The sequence below is a fragment of the Rhipicephalus microplus genome, chromosome 2, assembly GCF_043290135.1.
Source record: "Rhipicephalus microplus isolate Deutch F79 chromosome 2, USDA_Rmic, whole genome shotgun sequence".
NCBI lineage: Eukaryota > Metazoa > Arthropoda > Arachnida > Ixodida > Ixodidae > Rhipicephalus > Rhipicephalus microplus.
The window spans coordinates 261,540,151-261,565,484 of NC_134701.1; the positions used below are offsets into that span (position 1 = coordinate 261,540,151).

General features: G+C 46.0%; 1 protein-coding gene across 1 annotated transcript; it reads left to right on the plus strand.

Moving 5' to 3' along the window:
* Positions 1–14,405: 14,405 nt before the first annotated feature.
* LOC142794781 (uncharacterized) lies at positions 14,406–18,210 on the plus strand. Its single transcript, XM_075885949.1, has 2 exons — positions 14,406–16,021; positions 17,087–18,210. The coding sequence occupies exons 1-2, from the start codon at positions 14,701–14,703 to the stop codon at positions 18,208–18,210; spliced, it is 2,445 nt and encodes an 814-aa protein (XP_075742064.1). The 5' UTR covers positions 14,406–14,700.
* Positions 18,211–25,334: the final 7,124 nt, after the last annotated feature.

Sequence of the window (25,334 nt, forward strand, 5' to 3'; positions counted from 1 at the left end):
TTAATTCTGATGCCCAGACACAGATGTCATCAGCGTGTATTGAAACACAGACTGTTTTCGGGAGAGCTTCCGCCAGTCCAAACAAGGCAAGGTTGAAAAGAACTGCGATCAAAACACCACCTTGTGAGACGCCAGGGCACGTGTAGGGGTCTGAGGTCGGGTCATCTTCAGTATATACAAAAAAGAATCTTCGTATCAAGTAGCTTCGGATCCATCGAAACATTCGCCCTCCCAGTTCATTTAACAGTAGTGCGTCTAGTATAGCTTGATGGAAAACGTTGTCATATGCGCCTTTCACATCAAGAAAGAGTGCAAGAGCTAATCGTTTCCTGAATTTTCGCTGCTCTACTGATGACACCAAATGAAAATTCCACCATGGAATCAGGGTAAATGTTGTGCTATTCAAGAAATCATTCCAGGAGCATGAGAATCATGCACTCCACGAGTTTCCCAATGCAGCTGGCGAGAGCTACAGGCCGGTATGATGTCATCACCAGAGGGGATTTTTCTGCTTTTAGAAGTGGCACAAGACGTCTGCGTTTCCATCTTGAGGTACGATGCCATCTTCCCATGCCCGAATAAATAAATTTCGCAGTTGTCGTCTAGCTGCTTGACCTAAGTGACGCATAGCCGTATCCGTTATCTCATCAGGCCCTGGTAAAGAAGAACGCCTACACGGTGTCAGTGGAGTTTCTAGCTTTTTCATAAAAAATGGAGCATTCATACTTATACCTCGTGGACCGTGGATATTGAATAAAAGCATATAGGAGAATAGGACGGTCCCACCGGTGATGTTCGCGCAAAAGTCTTTTGCAGCGTCAATTTCACGGCGGTTTAAACGAAGTGCAAGAACCTTGAAGGGACGACGTTGCATGGCGCCTCAGCGAAGACCCTGTAGAGTTTTCCATACATGAGACAATGATTTGCGCGGGTGTAATGACTCGCAAAAGCTTTTACATCTTTGATTCTGCAGCTTGTCTATTCAGCACTGTACTTTTTTTCTGCATACGCCTTGCTGCTCTGAAAATAGACTTGGTACGCCAGTATCTTCTCTCAGCACTTCTACGTAACGCCCGGAGCCTTTCGATATCAAGCTCCGTGCGCTTCTGTGAGTGTGTGAAGTGCCGCGTAAAATTTTTACTGCATCTGCAATTACTTCTTTTATGTCACACGAGGAATCATTTCTGCACGTGTCTTCAACTTGACCTTCATATACCAATTGACCGGCGAGGACGAAGTCTCTTAGCCATCAATGCTGACATAAGTCGGAATGTGATCATTACCATGGGTTTCGATGTCTGTAAACCAGCGCACTTTTGAACTTATGCAACACGACACCAGTGTCAGGTTGAGGCAGCTGCTGTACGTCGTTCCTCGCATGTATGTCTGGCTACCATCACCCAGAAGGCGCAGGTTGTGGTTTGATGCAAACGATGTCAGTGAGCGCCCCATCGAGTTCATCCTCGAGCTTCTCCATATCGGATGATGTGGGTTGAAATCACCTGTTTTAATGCAAAGGCTTGGAATAGCTGCCATAGCATATCATTGTCCACATCTCTAGTCATTGAAATGGCGCTCTTTGGCCATCACTTGGCCCTTGCGCCATAAAGTGCCATACACCATCATCACCATCGGAATAGCTGCCGTATTGTCTGTTAGTCTCTTACAATCAAATAGACTTGCAGAATATATATATATATATATATATATATATATATATATATATATATATATATATATATATATATATATATATATAAATATATATATATATATACCAATAGGTGTAAAAGACAATCGCTTTTTTTTGCAGAGTAATGCACACGTACTGGTTCTCGTCATCAGATGGTATAGCATGGGCGAAATAAGTAAGGTCTTTGCGAATGTAAACAGTAACTTTGCTGCTCCTTCCATTCGTGGCTGAAACAAAAGACTCGTATTCTGATATTCTTATAGTCTATGAGTTCGGCTTACAGATTACCATTATCGGGAAGTAGTTTTTAAACACGAACTGCCAGAAGTGCGATATCCGGGACCTGGGGCCTCTCACGTTTCATTAAAATATGAAGGTTTTTCTAGTATCCTCTACAAACGATAGCTGTGGCCGTTGACAACCCATAGTTCTGTTGTTAATCTTGTTAAGCAATTGACTTCTGAAGGCTTGCTAGAAACAGGCTGATGGTATCCAACAGCTGCAACGCGCTTCGTGCTATTGGTGTTTGCACCCTCTCCACGAACACACAAATGGTACTCAAGAGGGAGCTGACCATGGTGACTGTTTGTTTATCGTCCTCTATTTGTTTAGAGAGCTCGGACGAGGAGTGCTTCACTGCTTAAGTCTCATGGCACTCTCTCGTGGCGTGTAGTCGAGGGAGTTTTGGCCAGGCGTCAGCTGTGTCCCTGTTGGCGGCTTTGTTATCCTTCGACTCGACTGCGCTAGTTCTTTGAGACAGAAGTGGAGGCGACTTTGAGCGCGGTTCACGAGACAACGTTTTTTGGAGGTCTTGGAGCGCCGTCGATGACGCGACCGTCATGGTCTAGTAGATGCGGCCGCCTCCCGGTGAGACGAGTGATCTCGGACCATTTTCTTCAGCACTGCCAGTTCCCTTCGAATAATCGGACAGTCCTTCGAAGATGCATCATGAGGCCCATCACAATTCGAAGATTTCCGAATATTGGACTCGCATGTGTTAGTGCTGTGGGATCCAGTGCATCGGGCACAAATTGCGGTGTTCTTGCAACCGCTGCCCACATTACCCAGCTTCGTACATTTCTTGCACTGAAGTGGCCTCGCTATGAAGGCACGAACAGCGTGCCGAAAGTGTCCCACCTTCACGTTTGAAGGGAGGGTTTCACCCTTGAATATGATCTTCAGGTAACGTGACGTGCCGAGATGAAAAACACTTGTGATGATGGTGTCTTCTATAACGGACTTGATCAGGATTGGCAAGTCTGCGATTACAATCGTCTCGTAAACATCACATATTGCTCCAGTGGTGACTTCTTTGCCGAGCGGTATGTGAGAGCGGATTGCCATGCCAATGTACTCCGTGACGTTGCGCAATATATCCAGCGCAGCCACGTGGTTGACGTCAATGGCTAGAACACTCTTGCGCGTGTTTACTCTCACATCTTTGATTCCGTTTAGCACCAGTGCCTCCAGATGTACAGACGCAGCTTGCCTGTTGAGGCGCCTCATATTGTCAGTGGCAAGAACTGCATGAACAGGACGGTGAATGCCTCGATACTACGCGAAGGTCTAATGATGGACGCACTCGACTCGGATGGCATGCTCACGAGCTCGAAGCTGTCGTCACCAGACTCTTCACTGCTGACATAATAGTTCATGGTATCGTCACTGTCAATGTTGCTCTCGGCGCCGTTGTTCTTCGTGGAGGCGGCTTCTGCGTGATTCGTGGGGTCTGGTGGATGCGTGTGCGACTCCATCTCTGTTGCACGCCGGCAGGAACCCGTACTTAGCTGGTGAAAACAATGTTATCCACAAAAAAAAATTGAAAATACTGAAGGACTCGCCGTTCTATCAAAAAGAAACTTCGTCCCAAGCATTCTCGAATCAGGAATGGTACCCTACCACTAACTCTCAGGAGGAAGGTATATAACAGATGCATCTTGCTGGTACTTACCTACGAAACAGGAACCCGGAGTCTTAAAAAAAGGCTCAGCTTATATTTAGGACCATTCAGCACTAAAAATAACTAACTAAATTCCGAGAGAAGGCAAACGCACGAAGGGGAGCGAGAAAGTTAGGTGGGCTGATGAGATGAGATGAGTTCGCAAATATAACGTGGCAGCAGAAGGCACAAGTCCGTGTAGATTGACAAATCATGAGAGGGGCCCTTCCCTTGCAATGGGAGTAGTCAGGCTGATAATGATGATAATGAATATGAAACATGACGGATCCGAGCGACACCAAGACTTGGCCCTGAAACTCGCGAAGACGACGATGGGTGAAACAGAGACACACAGACAGGGTGCCTACAGGGTGCCTATTTTGACTAGCTGTGCTGTAGCTTAATGCGCTGCTGTCTCATATGAAAAATTTTATACCACGATGTCTCTACGGCACCGAATTGGCACAGAGCTTCATTTGAAGTCAATATGGGTCAAACTAGACTTTCACTTTCCTATTTTTAAAAAGTTCTAAGCATCCCAGGTGTATTTCTTTGTTTTTTGTAGGCAATTGTGTATGCACTTTCTCGCACCTCTTTTCATACCACGTGCGTCGCATAGTCTCGGTGAAAGGCATTAGAGATGCAGGAACGATTTGACACGTTTTATTGAAAAGCGCAAAAACGTCTCTTTTTCTGCATCCCCTAAACATAGCCCTAACACAAACTTACCACGTTCGCGTAGTCTCAGTCCTATACCATCTCTTCCTTACCACATCTCAATTTTTTCCCCGACTTTATTCGTTGTCCAATCTCTTTTCCGTTTTACTCCCCCCCCCCCCTTTGCCTTATTCTCATATTGTCTTCTATGCCGAACACAAAGTTCATCTTTCGGTTAAACTCTCTGTCTTTCCCCATTTTTCTTCTCTCTCTCTGTTAGATATGTGGAGTACTTCCGTAAGTAAACTTCCTTCTAGGTCATATTTTGATCTTGCACGCCTCAGTATCAAGAGCAGTAAATATTTCATTTCATTTCATTTCATTTTATTTTCTTAAAGACCCCTTGCGGGGCATTACATAAAGGGTGGGTACATAAAAATTGAGCAGAAAACAATCGTTTGTCCTAAAGTGAAAGATGATTAGTGATACTGGTTGTGAAGGTAAAAGTACAAGTAATGGCAGGAATGTCGCCTGAAAGGCCATTCCAGGCAACTGCTGTGCGAGGAAAAAATGATGTTGAAAAAGTAACGGTGCGTGCACGTGGGCGTGCGACTTGAAGAGGATGATTAGTTCGTTGAGAGGTGTGCGCTGGGGGAACAAAATAAGGTGGCATGCGCATCGAGCTGTGAAAAAACTTATGAAATAACAAAAGACTGGCGATACGGCGGCGGAGGGAAAGGAGGGGCAGTTGAAGTTCTGCCTTTAGTGAAGATACGCTGACGTCATGGGAGTAAGAATTATTGATAAACCTAGCGGCACGGTTTTGAATACACTCAAGGGCGTCTTCAAGATAGGCCTGTTGCAGGCTCCAGATTGGGGAAGCATATTCAAGTTTAGTTCTAACAAGGCTTTTGTAAGCTATTAATTTTACATTTCTAGGTGCGTTACGTAGATGACGTCGCAAGAATCCCAATGTTTTGTTTGCCGATGATATGACTTTCGTGATATGCAAACCCCATGAAAGATCGTTGCAGAGTGTGACCCCCAGATATTTAAAAGAATTAACAGTTTCAACTGGAATATTACTGATGGAATATGGAAAAACAAGTGGAGAACGGCGGCGGGTGAAGAATAAGGCTTTGCATTTGTGAAGGTTAAGTTCCATTAGCCAATCATCGCACCATTGTTTTACATTGTTAAGATCACTCTGTAGAGCTAATTGATCAGAAGCGTTACAAACAGTGTGGTAAATAACACAATCGTCGGCAAACATTTGGATTTTACAGGATACATGAATTGGGAGATCGTTAATAAATATCAGGAAAAAAATCGGGCCCAGAACCGACCCCTGCGGGACACCAGATGTTACCGGAAGTGAAGTAGAGGTAGCATTGTTAACAAAGAGAGCTTGAGTGCGGTTACTTAAAAATTCACGGATCCACTTTAGGACGTCGGGGTGTAGGTTTAAGCGGGAAAGTTTCAACAGAAGGCGTTTATGGGGTACTTTATCAAATGCTTTCGCAAATTCCAGGTATATGGCATCAGTCTGTGCGTTAGAATCCAAGTTAATATGCAATTCGTGCGAAAACATAGCCAGTTGAGTCTCGCACGACAAACCTTCGCGAAAGCCATGCTGCGCGGAATTGAAAACGTTATTTGAGTCTTGGAAGTCCATAATCCGGGTATAGATGACATATGACATGTTCGATGATTTTGCATGGAATGCTGGTTAATGAAATTAGTCGGTAATTGAGGGGTGACTCTCTAATACCTGATTTGAATACTGGGGTGATATTTCCGTGTTTCCAATCACTAGGAAGCTCACCCGTAGAAAGAGACTGCGAGTAAAGTAGACACAAAAATTTTGCACAGATCTGTTGAGCGTTCTTTAGAAATTTTGAATTTATGTTGTCGATACCTGATGATGAAAATAATTTAAGTTTATCAATGATTGCCCAAACTCCGGGTTCAACAAAAAGGATTTGCGGCATGAAAGTACTGACTACTGTAGGCTGTGGGGGGGGGGGGGGTGGAACGTCAGTTTCTTTGCTAAGAACCGATGAGAAAGCTCTATTAAACAGGTCGGCACATTCCGAGTCAGTGGCCAAGTCACCTGCTTCATTAGTGAGAGTAATAGTGCACGAGTGGTTGGGATTTATGACCTGCCAAAATTTTCTAGGGTTACTAGCAAAAGGAGGCCGAAAAAATGAGTATAGTTCTCCCCTATCATTGCTAGATGAATGGCCTCTCGCTTTTATACGATGAGCTCCGCTTGCTTACTTTATTTCTTGAGCACTGTAAGGGTCATTCTTAAAATAAGTGAGCGAAAAATGCCGCCATATCCACGAAGTGAATGATGATGAGTGGGCGAAGCTCCGGAGGTAAACCTGGTAAACCATGAATCCTCCGTACATTTTGCCCGCTCGATTTTATTGCAACGCTCCCCCTAGCGTACGTCGCCGCACTATATCGAACGATGACACGCGCCATATGTGGCATCATTCCTATTTTATAACACCTCACATCTTTCATAATCAACTACACGTACCGCCGTCTAGTTTATAACATCTTGCATCTTTTGGACGGACGGATGGACGGAAGGATGGATGAATGGATGGATGGATGGATGGACGGACGGACGGACGGACGGATGGACGGACGGACGGACGGACGGACGGACGGACGGACGGACGGGTGGATGGATGGATGGATGGATGGATAGACGGACGGATGGACGGATGGACGGATGGATATGGCTGTACCCTTTAGATCGGGCGGTGGCTAGCGTAATACTTAGAACTGAACGAGAGGTGGCTACATACAGGGGACGCAAAGCCCACGCCTTAAGGAGCTTCGCTCCTAAAAAAGAAGACATACGAACAAATCAGCCAGCTCGAGCTACTGCAGTAGACATGCAGCAGCAATCAAAAAACGAATGTTCATCAAGCAACCAATGTAGAAGTAATAGGAAAAAGAAGCAAAAAAAAAACTGCCAGACGCGAAGCGAAATTCTATACTGACCCTTTCAACAAAACTGCGAAAAAGAATTATAAACAAAAAGAACGTAATGCCAAATGGCCAGAAACGTGCTTCGGAAGATATAGGCAGAGCTTCAGGGCACATGCCAACGGATTCCATTGTACCGTATTTTTCAGGTGCAAGTGTATAAAATAGCTGAGCTGGAGAACATGCGTGTCCGCCTCTGGGCTTTTGGGGCTACAAGGCTTAACTGTGAGCAGATGGGGCACTTTGTATTCTGTGCGATTGGGTTCCTGCTGGAGCCATGGATACTAGCTTGCAATGTAGTGTTTTAAAGTGCTTTATTTCATAGAAACCCATTACATGGTCTCCAGTAGGTCATCCTTCATTGAATTCAAATGATGGCGCAAAAGAATGAACGCAGATATAAGCAGTGAAAAGTGAGAGTGTTAATAAAAACTTTTATGGATAGGGAAAAAAACAATAATCATGGGAATCGATATAACACGAAAATAAAAAGTCCCTTTCCGGACAGAGCGTGTATTGCAGAGTGAATAGGAGAGTTTGTACAATGTGTATTGGTGTTTGGCAGCTATAGCTTTGTTAGGCCTGGATCAACAGCCGCTGACGCCTAGTGGTGAATCTCCACCGCAACGACTAACACCAATTATCATGATTCAACCGTTGTGGTAGCTTGAAATTGTTAACCCATACTTTGACACATCGTATCGAAAATCCCACGCAAACATGGCACCAGCAAGCACATAATAAACACTGGTACTTGATGTTCACTTCCTCATAGCACGTCTATTAAGAACAGAAACCGAAAAGATGTGTGCCCTCGAGTGACAGGGTAACCCATGCCTGTACTTACGCATACGCTACCACACTGCGCATCAGCGACTCGGGAGGCGGAGGTTCGTAGCTTGAGCAGCGGACGTGCGCAGGTGTTCCATGTCCTGCTGGCCTCTATCTCGCTCCTACGAAGGCGCGAGATTCACCAGTCGACATCGTTACCTTTCTGCAGTGCTTACGAGAGCAGTTCTATTATGGACGCCGAAACGCGGTTGGTGCATGTGGAAGCTGCACGCTCCGACAGCGAGCCGTCACTCGCCGACATGAACAGATAAGCAGAAAACGTAAGTGCGTCTAGAACGTCTCCACTAATGCTATCTAGGCCAGTTTTTTTTCTTTCTTTAATAACTCTGACCCCCGAGATTGCAAGCTGGCACGCAGTTTCAGACTCTATGCTTTATCTGCGTCGTCGATTATTCAACCTCTATTCATGCAAGTTAGTTCCATGCCGCATTATTTCTCGACGCGGCTCTCAGACGGTAGCACTGGCCCGATCACCAACAGAAAGCGCTGTGCGAGAGAGAAGGTAGGAGACAGATACGGCGCGTTTGTACGAAGTTTTGCATCCATGACGAACTCCCCCTACACAGCAGGACTTTGGCCTTTGACTTTCTTTCTAAGAAGCGCTTCTACGCTTATTGTCACTATATAACTGCTACAGTGCCACACTGTGCGATACTGTGTACTATTTTACAACACATTCTATTAAATAGCATGTTTAAACTAACACCGCGGTAGCTCAATCACCACAGCACTGGGCGTTTATCATCACAACCAAGGCGTCAAAGGATCAACCTCCGGCGGGAAAAGTCTTCCTTTAAGTATTTTTTTAATATATTGGTATCATCTTGTTCGTCAACGTCATATCCGTGCCAAAAATTCGTCTATAAAGTATTGGTGGACCCCAAACACAAAAAACTTTCGTGTTGTAAAAAAACGTGATTCATTTTGACGCCATACTAACACAAGCTACCTGGCCGCCTAATTAATGGAAATATTTACACATGCAACCAGTACACAGATTTTGTTGATTGATATCAACAGTGATGGCTTTTTTTTAACGAAATAGTCCCCCCCCCCCAAAAAAAAAAGCAAGTATGACGACAATACTGTCATGAAAAAATTTTAAACCAAAAATAAACCTTCAAGAAAATTAGCGCCGCTTGCGATAAGTTGCGCAAGCAGGCGTCACAGGAGCGCTGTCTTCCACCCCCTCATCCCCCACACCACACCAAAGCACACTCCAGCTGCAGTTGTAAAGCATCAGTACAGAATGCTTGGCAAGTGGTCGAGCACGTGCTGTTCAATGATGATAGCATTCTATATACTACACTTGGGTAATCTCGGGCATAGCAGCTAACCAAGCGAAGATGACGTCGTATTGACATCTCAAATATCGGCGATGAATGGCGTCATAATGACGGCATCAGGTATTGTCACTACCACGTCATCACTCGAGCTGCCGCTGACGCAGCCTACAATCAGATTTCGCCCTTGATGATGCATCGAGCTCTTCCACCTTAGAAAAAAAAAGGCTGTTCTGCTCATGCGCAGAACAGCAAAAGTTAACGTTCAAGCTGGTGAAGAACTCGTGAAATTGAGGACCTAGGCCAGGCAGCTGTGGCAACACGACTCGGAGCCAGCACTGGCTCTGCTTGTAAAAATGTTGCATACCAGGCGGGCAAACATCATTGGTCATCCCCTCGTTGTTTTATTTACGGTCATTAATTTTTAACGCCCCAATAATTCACGATAGTTTATTCAATGTGAGCACCGTACGCCTGCTCCTTCTGTAGTGTTGTCCCCTGTGAAATAGTCATGTCTCGACGAGATGCCCGACTTTCGAAGTACACTCTTTACCGGCTTCGTCCTGTCTCCATTTGGGGAGCTCATTCATTAACAGGGCCTTGCACAAAGGAGACTTCTACCTCTGTCGAATCGCCCACGGCGCATTGCTTAGCTTAGTGAGCGCGCACTTCGCAAACTTTGCGAGCATTTCATTTCCCGCTGCGAATGCCAGAACCAACGGAGGCGGAACGACCAATCCTTTCAAATACGCCACGCAAGAAGTTCGCCGCATTAAGCCTGTTAATCGAAAGTTCATCGATGCGAAACATAGCCTTCAATGTTTCATTAAACAAATATAGGCGATCTCCGGACCGTGTATGGGCTTTGTCGTCGCCATCGTCCTCTTGCATAATAGTTGAAAAGTAGTCACCAATCCTATAAAAAATGTAGAAATAGCTACTTGTAAAATCCCCCACTAGCCGGAACAATTCAGAAAGCATAGATACAATCAGAACCGTAATGTGTGCACGCTACAGAGCATATCATCCACATGTTCACATACACTCTAAAGAAAGAGCGAATAAGAAGGGTGTCATTTTGTCCCACAACAATAATCGTCATCTATATTGCGTTGCATCCTTGCGCGATCACCCCGCGCCCGGTACATTTCGGTCACGATCGACATGCCTGCTATGAGCGTTACAATGCATTCTCGATAGGGAAGTGGCCAGCGCCTAGTGTTCAAGAAAATAAGCGCACGCAAGCCTGATGACGATTATTGTTGTGGGACAAAAAGACACCCTTTTTACTCGATATTTTTTTAGAGTGTAATGATTGATATGTGGGGTTTAACGTCCCAAAACCACTATATGATTATGAGAGACGCCGTAATGGAGGGCTCCGGAAATTTAGACCACCTGGGGTTCTTTAACGTGCACGCAAATCTGAGAACATGGGCCTACAAATTTTTATTTTAGAGTGTAGCATAAAAGAGACATTTCCAGGCTTGCACAGAGCAGCACCGCTCATAGCTGCCTCATTGTGGGTCGCTTCGAAACAATCTTTAATCTATATCATCAAATAATATTTCTGCAATTCCTGGTGAAGTACCGGCCTGTAACCGATAAAAATACTAGCACAGAAAAATTCAGAAAACACGCTAAAAACAAAACGTTGAAACAGTGAGGACACGGTGTAAGGGTCGCGAAAGCAACCAGAATATCGTTGGCTGCTTATTTGTTGGAACAAAACAACCGAAACATGACTTATGTCGCTTATACGCACACCCTTCGTCAGTTTTTCGCTGTGCTAGTATAAACTTAAGTTGAAATGTGTTGAAGAAACGAAGCACAGAAGGAAGCAAAGACCAACACAGTGATTCACTGCGCTGAGTCTGAAAGGACACTTGAGTCACTGTGCGAGCGTGTAAACTTCCTTGGACAGGAACACAACAGGGAATTAAATTTATGGTGCCATTAAAATACTTCCCGGAAGCGTGGCGCACTGTTATACGTGTGGTAGTGCCTGATTTGCGGCAAGCGGCAAGCCTTTGTGGACGCGCACTGGTGGAGTGCATGCAGAAAGCACGCATCGTAAACGTCGACGCAGTAAACGTTGACGTCGCAAAGAGAATGCCGTAGGAAAAAGAGATTTAAGAGGGCTTCGGAGTACCGAAGGCTTTTTACAAGAACGATTCACTCTAGCCGCCATCACCGCTTCTTTTCCACGTTTCTTGAGGGTCGAACAATGTGAGATTTGCTTTCGGCAACACGAAGTACCCGGTAGAATTCAAACAAGTGCGTTATAAACCAATCAGAACATGCGCTGCTTTTGTTCGTGTTGAATTTAGAGGTTCATTCTTCAACGTAGTCACTTGGCGGGAAATGCAAGCCGTCACTGAATGTTAGTTTCGATTCCTGGATTGTGAGCAGCTGCATACTTGGATGTTTCAACATGTACTATAACGGACGCTCATACTTGTCGCTACGGTAATATGTATTGTTAATTCGTTCGCCTAATAACATTGGCTCACATTCATTGTGGGGTATTTCACCAATCATTGTTTGGTTTTACAAGTACACACAAAGTTTAAAAACAAATTAATTTGAGAAAAAGAGAAGCTACGAATATATCTAGTGTCTTTATTTTTAGTTTGCTTGTGAGTTGTTTGTGCAATTTAAAAACATTTTATTTACAGTGGCATGACAATACACATGAATTGTGATTATAGTTCCTCTCTGTACTTTCGTTTGTGAATGATGACGCACCAACATCACTGATATTCAGTATTGCCGAGCCTTGTTTACCTCACACTCAAGAAGCATGGCTCAACTCCATGACCAGGATTTCAGTACATATGCACATAGCACCCTTTCTCGTCGGCAGCAGTGGCGGCCCGCCGTATATCAATGGGAAATAGGCGGAAAACATCACATCAGACGAAACATGACAGATAGTAGAAACGACTCCTTGTTCTATACAACAGAGACATAATAAAATAGTCTGTTAGAGTACCAGTGTTACACTAGAAACTGCGTGGCTTCTCATGGTGTCCAAGTTTTCGCCAAGGGACCCGTGTATTTGCAATGGGCGGTGCTCAATTGTTCTGGGAAGCCAAACGTTTTGCAGTGTGACTCTGAAAGTTTACCAAAATGTTCAAGTATGTCTCTGCTCTATATATCCCGGAGTCCTTTTCGATAACTAGCTTATTTAAAAAGATGTGAGCATTTTTCAACCTATTTACCAATTTTGTTATGACAAGACGCCGTTGCTTCCGCCGAGATGCGGTGACACACAGAAATGTGCCCAAATCTTGGGAATCGGGCTTACTTGAGCTGAAGATGGCAATATTCTCATCGGCTCCCTTTGGCTCACCAAACTTCCGCTCAGACGAGCTTACTCTGACTCAAGCTCGCCAAGATTCTGCTCGACCAGACTTCCTTCAACTCAATAACATCAAGTTTCTCCAAAGCTGAACTTGTTTTCTTCAAATGCACACCCTCCGGCGCTCCTGGTTTTGTGTGCCATGTTATTATTTTTATTTCTAATACTAGTAATTACTAAGTAGCATTTTCAAATTTTTTTTAGTTTTGTTTACCCGTGTAATAAACAAAACTTTCAATGCACTCGCCTGTTGCTTCGTGTCCGCAGACACGTCGGCAGATTTTAAATGTAGTGGATCTTAGTCAGCCAGTCTTTTTCGTTGTTTTTGTCTCAGAAAAGGTCACTGTGACCACTCATCACTCACGCCTTTCGCTCTGAGCAGAAATGTCTTGTTGCTAACGCGATGAACTCGAGGGGGGTGGTCTTCATCGTTTGCACTGAAACATTTGATCGTACCGGGCCAGCTCCTCTTTTATCCGGGCACTTTCTACTCATGAACGAGCACCCCCCCCCCCCCGAAAAAAAAGGAGTTGCAGAAAAAGTAAACAATGATGAATGACTGTCCAGACTTTTTTGATAGTCTAACACAAGTTTTAGTTCCGTAAGGAAAGACTGGGAAAGCATAAATGATTTGAGGCAAAAACAAAATAATCTTTTGTGAGCTATTCATGACAACATTGAAAATGCTATGATGCAGTATAAAATGTATAGGTAACATCACAGACTCGTTGCTAAACTGAGGAATTCCAAAGAAAAAAGGCATAAAGAAATAGATTTAGAACGTAAGCTTCCTTGAACACACTTCAATGCTGAGCCACTTGAAATAAAAACAAAGAAACACGCCAAAAAACCCAAAGTGCAAACGCGTTTAAAAGAAAATCGGAATTCTTTCTTTTATTTTTATGATTGCATTAATAATCCTGCGTTGATTAAACTTAAAAAGAAGGCGTTTATATTGCTGCTGTTAATTTTTTACTCGAATATTCCTCGATTCGCTGGAAGCGACTGTCATCTCAAACGCTAGCTCAAGAGCTAATGCATGCGAATTTAAGTCTGTTGAAAAAAAAGTGGTAAAAGCTCGCATTTCTTTTGCTGCATTTTAACATGTACGACGGGACACTGAGATATTTTGTCATATACCCAGCAACTTGAATGCATTAACATTTGTTTTCAAGTGCTGCTAAAATAACTGCGCACAGGTAAGTGCTCTTAATTTTCTCGCTTTTTTATCAAAATACAACCCAGCAGCGTTGATCATAGCACGGTGTATTCTGAGCTATTCAAAGAGCATCATACCACGTTTACGTAAACAAACGTACAGTTGGCAAACATATTCGAATTTTATTGTCGCCAGGCAGAGCTTGTTTTCTTTTTCTTTACATGAACTTGAAAAAAAGACTGGACAAAGTTTTTAAAAGCTTGGCTGGTATCGTGAAAAAATAACCATATGTAATATGCAAGATACACAAACAGTGCACGCAAATATTTTTACGCAGAGCAATCGCATTGTGTCTATGTTCGTGCTGGTATAATCAAATTTCTTTGGGATATTGTGGTAGTAAACAGGACTTTGTTAGCATCTAAGGTGACTAATCAGGTTGTTGCGAACTGAACTCTCCTACTTCTACGTCCCCCCCTTTCCCCCCTTCGTGTTTCTGTCGATGGCTGAAGCGATAGCCATTCCCGCCCCCCTTTTCCCCCTCTCCCTGCTTCGTAGATGAAGCTACAAAAGAAGCTTGCGCGAAACAATAAACGTTCACTCGTTGCCCTAGTCTGCGGTTGTCTGCGTATGCTTGCCGTGGCTGCCCGGCTAGCTATGTAACAGTGGCGACGAAGTCGGTTTTCGCTACCCACGGTACCTGACGGACTACGAGTCCTGGCGTCAGACGAACGAGGACCGACCACGATGGCCTCCCTGCAGTTGCCGGATTACGACGAAACGAAAGATAAGTGGAAGCCTTACCTCGTCAGAGCAGAAGCGTATTTCGAGGCGAACAGTGTAACGGACCCGGCTAAGAAGCGAGCACTACTAGTTTCGGCGTTGTCTAGTAAGACGGTCGAGGTGCTAGCCGGCAGAGTAGCCCCGCGTGCACCAAATGAACTGACATACAAGGAAGTCGTTCAGAGCTTGAATGAGTATTATGACCCTAAGAAGCACGAGATAACGGAAAGCTACAAGTTCTTCAATCGCTCACAACTTCCAGGCGAAAGCGTTAGCGCATTTCTCGTTGCTATTCGCCGAATAGCAGACAACTGCAATTTCGGCACGTCTCTTGACCGCATGCTTCGGGATCGCATTGTCTGCGGCGTACGCTCCGTGGCACTGAGGAAACAGATGTTGGCAAAAAAGGATTTAACGCTAGAAGAAGCCGAAGCATTGGCACTGTCTGTCGAAGCAGCTGAAAATGGTGCCGAAAGCATGACCTCAGAAGCTACGCCCTTGCTTAAGCTACGCGCGTCCGAGGCCAACACTGTTAAAACATCTCCGACTCGGCACGCGGCACAGCATTGTGATAGATGCGGAAGCAGCAAACACGACGGCAACAGCTGTCGTTGGATTAGAGCAAGGTGTTATCGCTGCGGACGTCATGGGCATCTCGCAAAGATGTGCCGCACAACCGCCAGTAAGAGCCGCGTCGCAACGCATGCAGTGGAGGGAAGAGCTTTGACTCTCGAAGAAGCCGTAACTGAAGACGACGATAAGGACGAGACACATATATGGACCTTACTTTCTGCACGAAAAAGCCGCCTCGAGCCGCCGATAAGGCGCAGTTTTTCATGGAATGGCGTACAACTTACAATGGAAGTAGATACTGGCTCGCCTGTCTGCGTAATTTCCAAAAACGTGTTTGACAAGCATCGCGAACAGTGGCCAGCGCTTAAACCTTCTCAGGTGAAGTTGTCATGCTACGTTGGACCACTCCCAGTGATGGGGGAATTGCAACTTTGTGTGCAATACAGGGCCGTCTCAGTTTACTGCCGTCTTATTGTACTGAACTGCTCGGGACCTAACCTGTGTGGCCGGGATCTGATTTCCTTGCTCCACAGAGCGGGGGTTCCAGTTTTGCAGCCGTCGGCACAAGACTTGCTACACTCAACGCCAGAACCCGCTGGGGCAGTTCACAACATTGTCGACGACTACCACGACGTCTTCTCCAAGGATCTTGGCCTGATCAAGGGGCCTCCAGCCACATTGCAGCTGAAAGAGGGAGCGGTGCCGAAATTCTGTAAGGCAAGATCCATACCTTACGCTCTAAGGGACAGGGTGACGCAAGAACTGGACAGGCTGGTAGCCATCGGTGTACTTTCACCAGTCCAACATTCCGATTGGGCCACTCCCATCGTGCCGGTACTTAAGAAAGACGGAACTGTTAGAATTTGTGGTGACTTCAAAGCCACCCTAAATCCAGCCTGTACAGTTGAGCAGTACCCTCTCCCAGTGATTGAAGACATGTTTGCATCTCTAAACGGCGGGGAGTATTTTAGCATTCTTGATTTGCGAGATGCCTATAATCAAGTTCCTTTGGATGAAGCCGCAAGGAAGCTCTGCGTCATTAACACGCACAGAGGCTTGTTTTCGTATAATAGGCTTCCCTTCGGAATATCCTCTGCTCCGGCTATTTTTCAAAGAAAAATGGATGCAATACTGTCAGGTTTGCCAGGGGTTCAGGCTTACCTTGATGATGTACTGGTTTCGGAGGCTCGTGGCGATGGGAGTGAACGCCTGAAGAGTGTGTTGCAACGGTTCCGTGAACACGGAGTTAAGCTAAGGTCTGATAAGTGCAGCTTTAGACAGCCTTCTGTCACATATCTCGGCCATCGGATAGACAGAGAGGGTCTTCATCCCACAGAGAAAAATTTGGAAGCGATCGCTCAGGCACCTCGCCCACAGAACGTGGCGGAGCTGCGTTCCTTTTTAGGAATGCTGACGTTTTATGCCAAATTTCTTCCAAATATGTCCACTCTACTTTCTCCGCTCAACAAACTTTTGGAGAAGGGCACAGTATGGCAGTGGGGGCGGCAACAAGAAGCTGCCTTTGAGAAAGCAAAAGACAGCCTAATGCAAGCTCAGGTTCTTGTTCAATTTGACCCGTTGAAAGAGTTGAAGCTCGAATGTGATGCTTCCCCTTACGGTGTGGGCGCGGCGCTTTTTCACACGAGTAACGGCATGCCAAAACCCATTGGGTTCCGGTCCCGTACACTGACGGCCGCCGAGAAAAATTACTCTCAGCTGGAAAGAGAGGCCCTGGCTTTAGTGTTTGGCGTCACTAAGTTTCGTGATTACCTTTTAGGTCGCCAATTCACTCTCGTGACGGACCACCAGCCCCTCTTGAGCTTGTTGCAATCCGACCGCCCGACGCCACCCCTGGCTGCAGCACGTATCCAGCGCTGGGCACTGTACTTGGGTGGCTACCGCTACAAGCTGCAATACACGCCGGGAAAACAGTTGCTCAACGCGGACGCCCTGAGCAGGCTGCCACTGCGGTCTACGGAGGCTGATGACGTGGGTGAGCCACCGGAATATGTCCTCGCTCTGGATAATTTTGACGATGGCGTTATCACAACACGGGAGCTACAGCAGCTATCGGCCACAGACCCCGCAGTAACGGCGGTAAAGAATTGTATATTACATGGCTGGCCCAAAAGTGCAAAACAGCTGGAGGAAACGATGCGGCCGTTTTTCGACCGCAAACTAGAACTGTCCGTAGCCCATGGCCTAGTGTATTGGGGGCATCGCGTAGTGATACCGGAAAAAGCGCGGGACCGTCTTTTGAAACTGTTGCACGAGACCCACCAAGGCTCGTCAGGAATGAAAGCAGTGGCAAGGTCAAAATTTTGGTGGCCCCGACTAGACCGCGATATTGAAGCGCTTTCAGCCGGCTGCACGAACTGTGCCCAAAACATGCCAATGCCGGCAGCGGCACCACCAGTAAACTGGCCGAAAACCAATGAAAAATGGTCGCGGCTACATGTCGATTTTGCCGGACCCATAGCAGGCAAGATGATTCTAGTTGCAGTAGATGCCCATACCAAGTGGATAGAAGCCGTGCCAGTAAAGCATGCCACCACAACAAGCACAATCACCTGTCTGCGCGCCATGTTCAGTCGATTCGGCGTCCCGCGAACCATTGTTTCGGATAATGGGACACAGTTTTCTAGCCAGGATTTTGCTACGTTCGTGGCAAAGAACAACATAATGCATCTGAAAACGGCGCCCTTTCATCCACAGTCTAATGGAGCGGCAGAACGAGCAGTGCGTACAATAAAGGATGGACTTCGGAAGATGAGGGAGGGTAATTTGGAGGACAACCTTGTGCGGCTCCTGTTCAACTACAGGAGAACACCACAGAAGACGGGAAAATCTCCGTCAGAATTGCTGCTAGGGTTCCAGGGTTCTATGTTCGTGCTGGTATAAGCAAATTTCTTTAGGATATTGTGGTAGTAAACAGGACTTTGTTAGCATCTAAGGCGACTAATCAGGTCAATTAAGATTTGCTTTAATATAATGACAGAGAGAGACAAAAAAAATCGGCAGAAGCCACGTAAGTGGGAATCGGCGCTATGCGAAACATGCGGAGTAAAGGTGACCTCATTACAGTTTTTTTTTTATTGAGCGACATGTCATGAAATGACGCTAAGTATATGTACAAATGTTGCACGCACGGATATATGTTGAAGAGTTGCAGATGCTTATATAACCAGTTGTTTGCACATGCGCAACGATGTCAACTGGAACACGCGTATTAGAAACACCAGAAGCTGATATGAAGCGCTGATGCTGGCGAAGATGCTGGCCCTGGACAGTGCTACATAAATCAACTTCAGCGCACGGCACCTAACCACAGTTGACGCTAACCCGACGTGACGGCTGTATCAAAGGAGTGCATATGTAATATTTATAAAATTAGGTAAGCAGCACTGCAACCACTATTGACGTTTCACAAATATTAGCGTCTATTTGATAAGTAGTTCCGAGGCCTGGCGTAGCTCTTTGGTAGAATGCCCGACTGCCACGCAGAATGCTACGATTCGATTCCTTCTGGGATCCTGAAATTCGTTATTTGTATTCATCGGGGGGTCAACGCTGCCTATGTCAGGTTTTTCCTAACACTGACCTTTATTCTATGTCATCGTTGGGTCGACGCAGCCAATGTCGGGTATTTCTTGAAACTTGCGCGTTAAAATTGTTCATGTGTGTTCTCGTCATTCCTAAGTAGATACTAAGTGTCAATCATCTGTGCCACATACCCGCATACCAGCGGTACATACCCGCCCTTGGGTATGTGCCGCTGTCTGAAGGGAAGTGTTTGACGACGTACGTGACTGGATTGTGAGATTATTCATGTCTTGACCAGCGCGTTATGTTCGTCAAACCATCTTACCCTCCCACGCTTCTTTTGGTTCACGCCAAGTTAAGGGGGTGACCACGAGAGCACTAAAACGTAAGCGGCTAGATATATAGATAGATACGCCCAAAGTCACCGAAGTTCGCTAAGAAATGCTTCCCATTCATTAAATAAAAAGAAGAGACAGGGAGGTTAACCTAGAACAACTGGTTTGGTACACTTTACAGGGGTGGGGAAATGAGGGTCGGAAAGAAGATAGAGATAGAGAGATATAAAGTAAATTAGGGGAAAAATGCACATGCACACACATGCAGGGCGTTCCGATCACAGTCGTTTGAAGAGGCCGGTTGAACGCAGAAAGTGTAGGAGCGTCTTCACAGCCTTCTTCTGCGACATGAAATCCTGTCGGTAGCGCAGACTTTTTTGTTCAGAAAGAATCTGGTTGTCCAGTTCGTATAGTGCATTGAAGAGTGACTGTCTCTGCGAGCAGTATTGTGGGCATTCACACAAAGTGTGCCACGTTGTTTCGTCACTGCCGCAATGGTCGCATGCTGCAGTGTCGGGCATTCCTATGCGGAACGCTTACGCATTGGTAAATGCGACACTCAGCCATAACCTGCACAGCATAGTAGCGTCTGGTCGGCGAAGTTCTGGAGGAATTTGAATACTGAGAGTTGGGTCTAAGGTATGTAATTGTGCTTCCGTGAAATGTGGCTCGTTTCTTGTGACGTGGTGCGCTCGCGAGCAAGCATGCGGAGTTTCCGTGCAGCGTCAGTTCTGTTCAGCAAAATTCATATTTGTGTGAAATAATAAACTGCCAATAAACATAATTAAAATGGCTTTACTGAAAAAGTAGTGAAAATGTGGCTTTCTTAAGGCGCTTCTCTTCAATAATTCTACAAAGTCTAGACGGCTTGTAGTGACGTCACTGAAGCCACTATGTTTTAGTGCCAGCAAGATGGGAAGCTGGTTTCATGACGTCACTTGAAGGCTTATTGGTAAACCACCCGCGAGTTCATTATTTATTCTATATCGGAAATTAGTATGGCGCCCGCCATCACTTTAGCACTTCGAAGCAGGTCCCCTCGCAGCTTCGTATGCCGTCGTAGTCGCTACATTATGGTACCAGTATGCACACAAGCTGCGTCGGCGATGTTACGCTATCAGTCGACCGCAGCGATTCCAGCTGACGTTGAGGCTTCTGCACAACATCGTAGGTCCTTCGCTCATGTCTAGAGCAACTTTCTTTGCGATATCAAGATCGCCGTGAGGCACCCCTCAACTGCAAACACACGAGCCGAGATCGAGGTGTTAATCAGCGCTAAGAGAAAAGTGCTGGATCCCCCCCAACGAAGCCCGTGACCTACATTGCGTTCGTTGATTGAGCGAGTCATTCTTCCTACTGTAACCTTCTATTCGCCGCCGCGCTCTTACGCCATGAGAGCAGACGTATGGACACGCCCCGAGCGTTCGCAATTTTTTTTCTCGTCTTTCTTTATTTTTTTCTTCTTATTTCTAGCTTCATGCGGAATATTCATTTTTATTTCCGGGACGGTGGTGTAGGAGCCTACGCGAGCAGATAAGAGAGCTTCGTCGGCCACGACGGCATGTCGGCGTTAATGAATTGCATCGATCTCTTTGGCCGGTGGCCCCTGGCCCGTTGACGTGAGCGTGCGCCGATCCGGGAGCGGAGGTCCCGCGAAAACGTGTCCATCGACGCCTTCATTAGAGACACCACCGTGGTCGTAAAGGAAGTGACTCCTCGCACGAACCCGCACAATACGGTAATCGGATGGCTGAAAAACTTTTGCTGGTTGAATGGGCTCTTGAAAATACGAAGTTTCATTGTCCATGCTTTGAAGGCGTCAAATGGGTTAAGTCATGTTGTTCCCGTCCGTTCGCGCTTCCATCCGTCCGTGCGTTCGTTCGTTCGTCCGTCCATTCACGCGTGCGTGCGTCTGTCCGTGCATCCATGCTTCAGTCCATGATTTTGTTCATGCGTCCGTGAGTCCATTCGTCCTATTGCACACACTTCTATTGGACCATCAGCATCTAGAAAATGAGACGAGAAATGGTAATGAGACAGCGCCATATATTATGCTGTTCGGGAGATACTGCCGGTTACGCCTCACGCACGACAAGATTAGTGAAGAAGGAGCTTCGCCCCTAAATTTGTACCCCCCCCCCCCCAAACACGCAAGGGCACACATGCAGGACGTTCCAATCAGATTGGTTCTGGTAGACTAGCCACACGCTGTGAGCGCCGCTGCACACAAGCTTCTCCTGTGACGTCAAGTTCGAGCGATGGCGCAGGATTATTTTTTCAGTGATAGCAGGCCTCTTCGAACGCGGAAAGTTGTCAATGGCACCGTCGGCGTGCGAAGTCTAAAACCGTAATGTGATGACGTCATCCAATTATGTGATCATGGCGTCATAGTTCACCAAATTTGCGGCATTACAAGCTCACGTACGCGCCTGAAATCGTCGCTTTTTCAAAAGTGGGTCAATCTCCGAGGCAGTGCAATATTGCATAAGGTGCTGCAAGCTTTGAATGCATCTAATCCTGGAGACAGTGCATTATGAGGATGCCTCTGATTCCGGAGGCACTGCAATACCATATCAGGTGTTGAAAGTCTTGAATGCTTCCGATTCTGGAGGCAGTGCATTATAACATCAGGTACTGAAAGCTTTGAATGCATTCAATCCCGGAGGCAGTGCAATATGAGAATGCCTCCAATCCCGCAGTCAGTGCGATCTTACATCAGGTGCTGAATGCTTTGAATGCCTCCGATACTGTAGGCAGTTCAACATAACATGAGATGCTGATAGCTTTGAACGCCTCCGCTACCGGAGGCATTGTTTACCCCTGTTGTGTGCACAACGCCTTCGGAAGGGGATGGGCGAGGATTCATTACAGTCTACTGAAAGGAAAAATTGTTCGGGTTGAAGCCGTTTTTGGCAAATACGTAAAGAACCATGTGACGTTTACACATAGTTTAACTAATTTATCAAAATTTAGTAAGTCGCAAAAAGTTAATTAGCATGCACTAAGCTTGAGATACAATTGGCATGTCTTCCTTAGTCCTCGTATGTTTTTAGCGCAATTTTTCTTCACAATGATTAACCACCAACCAGCCCAAGTTTATTTTTTATCTCTATAAGTGATACACTGATAGCGAAAAATTCTCCATCCCCCTTTTGCGGTGAGAGCCGTGTAAGATAGCAAAATGGACAATGTCTGTTAACCTTTTCTGACTTTTCGTTCTCCCTTCCTTTGCACATAGCATTCAGTTTAATTTCACAGATATAAGCTTCACAACGAAGACGATACCGGCAATTTTACGCGTAGGAACAAAATTATTACTAGTTCCTGGGTAATTTTAGGCAACTTATCCGAAAAACACAGTCCTATTATTAGATAACGTCCTTTTCTTCCGAGAGATTCTCCTGATTGCCTTCTTCAGCCTGTTGGGTGATTCCATTCAAAACCATCTTCCACACAAAAGAGAAAGAGGTGGCGACGAAGCTGGTAATGTGGGAGAAAGCAAAACCGAGAAACAAGAAAGAACAAAGTTACTAAAAAGCTTCCAGTATGTAGAGGTAGGTTTGCGCACCCCTCTCGGGAATTCCATCAGTTATGTTAATGCAGTCCGGGCACCCCACCATATCCTCGACTTACGACAAGCCCCTGTGACTATCCCCTCCGTACGGTTTCTTGTTTGTTCTCTCGCCTTTTACCACCTAATTTTCTCTTCTGTTCTCACTAATCCCCTCCTCCCCTCCCACATTCTTTCGTTCAGCGATGATTCCACAGGAACAAACCTGTTTCCATGCATACGAAATTCGCCTCGGGCTATCTATCTTCACGAAAAAGAGTCGTAGAAAAGGAGCTCACAACCAAACGCTTATACAAATGAAGTACTTTTATTTTAAAAAAAGGCTGATGCTACGGCAGGTGAGAATCAGGCTTGATTCAAAGGCAACAATCTTCTAGAAGCGACTGCAAACACGGCCCTCGGTGTTTACCTTGTTCTTTATATATACTGGCTGTTTAATTAAAATGTTTTTGCTCCAGCTGAATCAATAGACTTGAACTAAAATTCTCTTAAAATGGGGATAACATGAATCCTACAAAAGTACTTTTTTGAATTGGTACACAATGGAGGGAGTACCAGCTTCTAAATTCGGGCACGAAGAAAAGAAAGAAAGAAAGAAAGAAAGAGAGAAAAAAGAAGAAAGACAGAAAGAAAGAAAGAAGAAAGAAAGAAAGAAAGAAAGAAAGAAAGAAAGAAAGAAAGAAAGAACAAAGGCGAGTGAGCCACCACCTCCGCAAAGGCCAAGAAGTTTCGAGGAGGAAGGAAGGAAGGAAAATAGAGGGAAAAGAAAGGCAAGGAGGTTAACCAGCCTATAGGCAGCCGGTTTGCTACCCTGCGCATGGGGGAGGGATGGGGGAGATGAAAGAGAGTAGAGAGGGAAGATAGAAACAGCACACTTGGCAGCACATGCGCGCACACTCAGTCATAGTCCAGTCTTGTCTTTCGCGGTGTGTGACATTGCTGGTACAGTCGCTTGTTCAAGTCGGTGTCGCGTAGGAATTTCAACAGAGCTTTCGTCGCCTTCTGTTGCAGTGTTTTCTCTCGGGCACTTGACAGAATAGTGTCCACAGACATTTGGCTGTTGTCGATGCGCGCAAAAGCAGACGCCAGTGACTGTCTCTGGATTTCATACAATGGACAGTCACACAGGATGTGGTGTAGTGTCTCTTCGCAATGGCAGCCATCGCAGAGAGCGTTGTCGGCCATTCCTATGACAAAGGAGTAAGATTTTGTAAATGCCACTCCTAGCCATACGCGATGAAGTAGGGTGGCTTCTCTTCGGTCGAGTCCAGTGGGCATGCGGAGATCCATCAAATAGGACAGGTGGTGTTGACGATTCGTATCGATGCTTGGTGGGCACCACAGTGAAAACGTGATTTCACGCGCAAGTCGTCAAAGATTACTGGCAGCATCAGTCCTCGAAAGTGGTATGGCTTCTTTTCGTGTTCCTTCAAGGGCTGCCCGCGCGGCAGTATCGACATGTTCGTTTCCTATGATGCCGCAATGACTTGGCAGCCATTGAAGCGTCACATGATGCCCTTTCTCGAGTAAAGTGTGGAGAAGGCATCGAATTTCGAAAACAAGCTGTTCGTACGGGCCGCGACGCAGTGCTGAGAGCACAGATTGTAGGGCAGCCCTTGAGTCGCTGAAAATCGACCATTGTTGCGGTGGTTCCCGATTGACCACACAAAGTGCAGCGCGCAAAGCAGCTAGTTCCGCTGCTGTAGATGCCGTGGAGTGGTCAGTCCTAAAGCTGATGGTAACACCTCTTGCTGGGATAACTACTGCCCCTGACGAACACTGGTGGTTCGTGGAACCATCGGTGTATACATGTATGCCGTCTGAATATTTCTCGTGCAAAAGAAGAAGAAACAGTTGTTTCAGCACGGGTGACGAAAACTCAGATTTCCTCTGGATCCCTGGTACACTAAGATGCACTGTGGGTCGAATAAGACACCAAGGTGGTATGGATGGTTTAGATGCATGAGTGAAGCCCGAGGGAAGTTTATCGTTGTATTTCACGATAATTTTGGCGAACGATGCTTGACGCCTCTCTGAAGGCAACAGTGCAAGGTGATGGCCGGGGGCACGTGCGAAGTGTCGGATGTGCGTTCTCAGGACTTCTACAACAATGTGAGTTTGTATCGTATAGTCACCAGCAATTGCAATTGTTGCTTCTGTTGACGTACATCTGGGCAGACCGAGGCACACTCTCAGCGCTTGGGCTTGTACTGCCTGTAAAACACGAACATTGGTTTTGCAGGTATTGCTAAGCACAGGCAAGCTATATCTGAGGAAACCGAGAAACAAGGCCCTGTAGAGCTCCATCATTGCGTCTACTGACATCCCCCACGTCTTTCCTGCCAGGAACTTGAACAGTTGAGAAACAGCGGTCAGGCGCTTCTTCATATAGGTCACATGCGGACTCCAACAGAGGTCGCTATCAATAATGATGCCCAGAAACCGGTGGGTTTTGGCGTAAGAAATCGGTCGCCCGCAGATTGAGATGACATAAGGGGTCATTGCTTTGCGAGTGAAAGCCACCAGCGCGCATTTTTCTGGTGATATGCTGAGACCTTGTTTGAACAAGTAGTTGG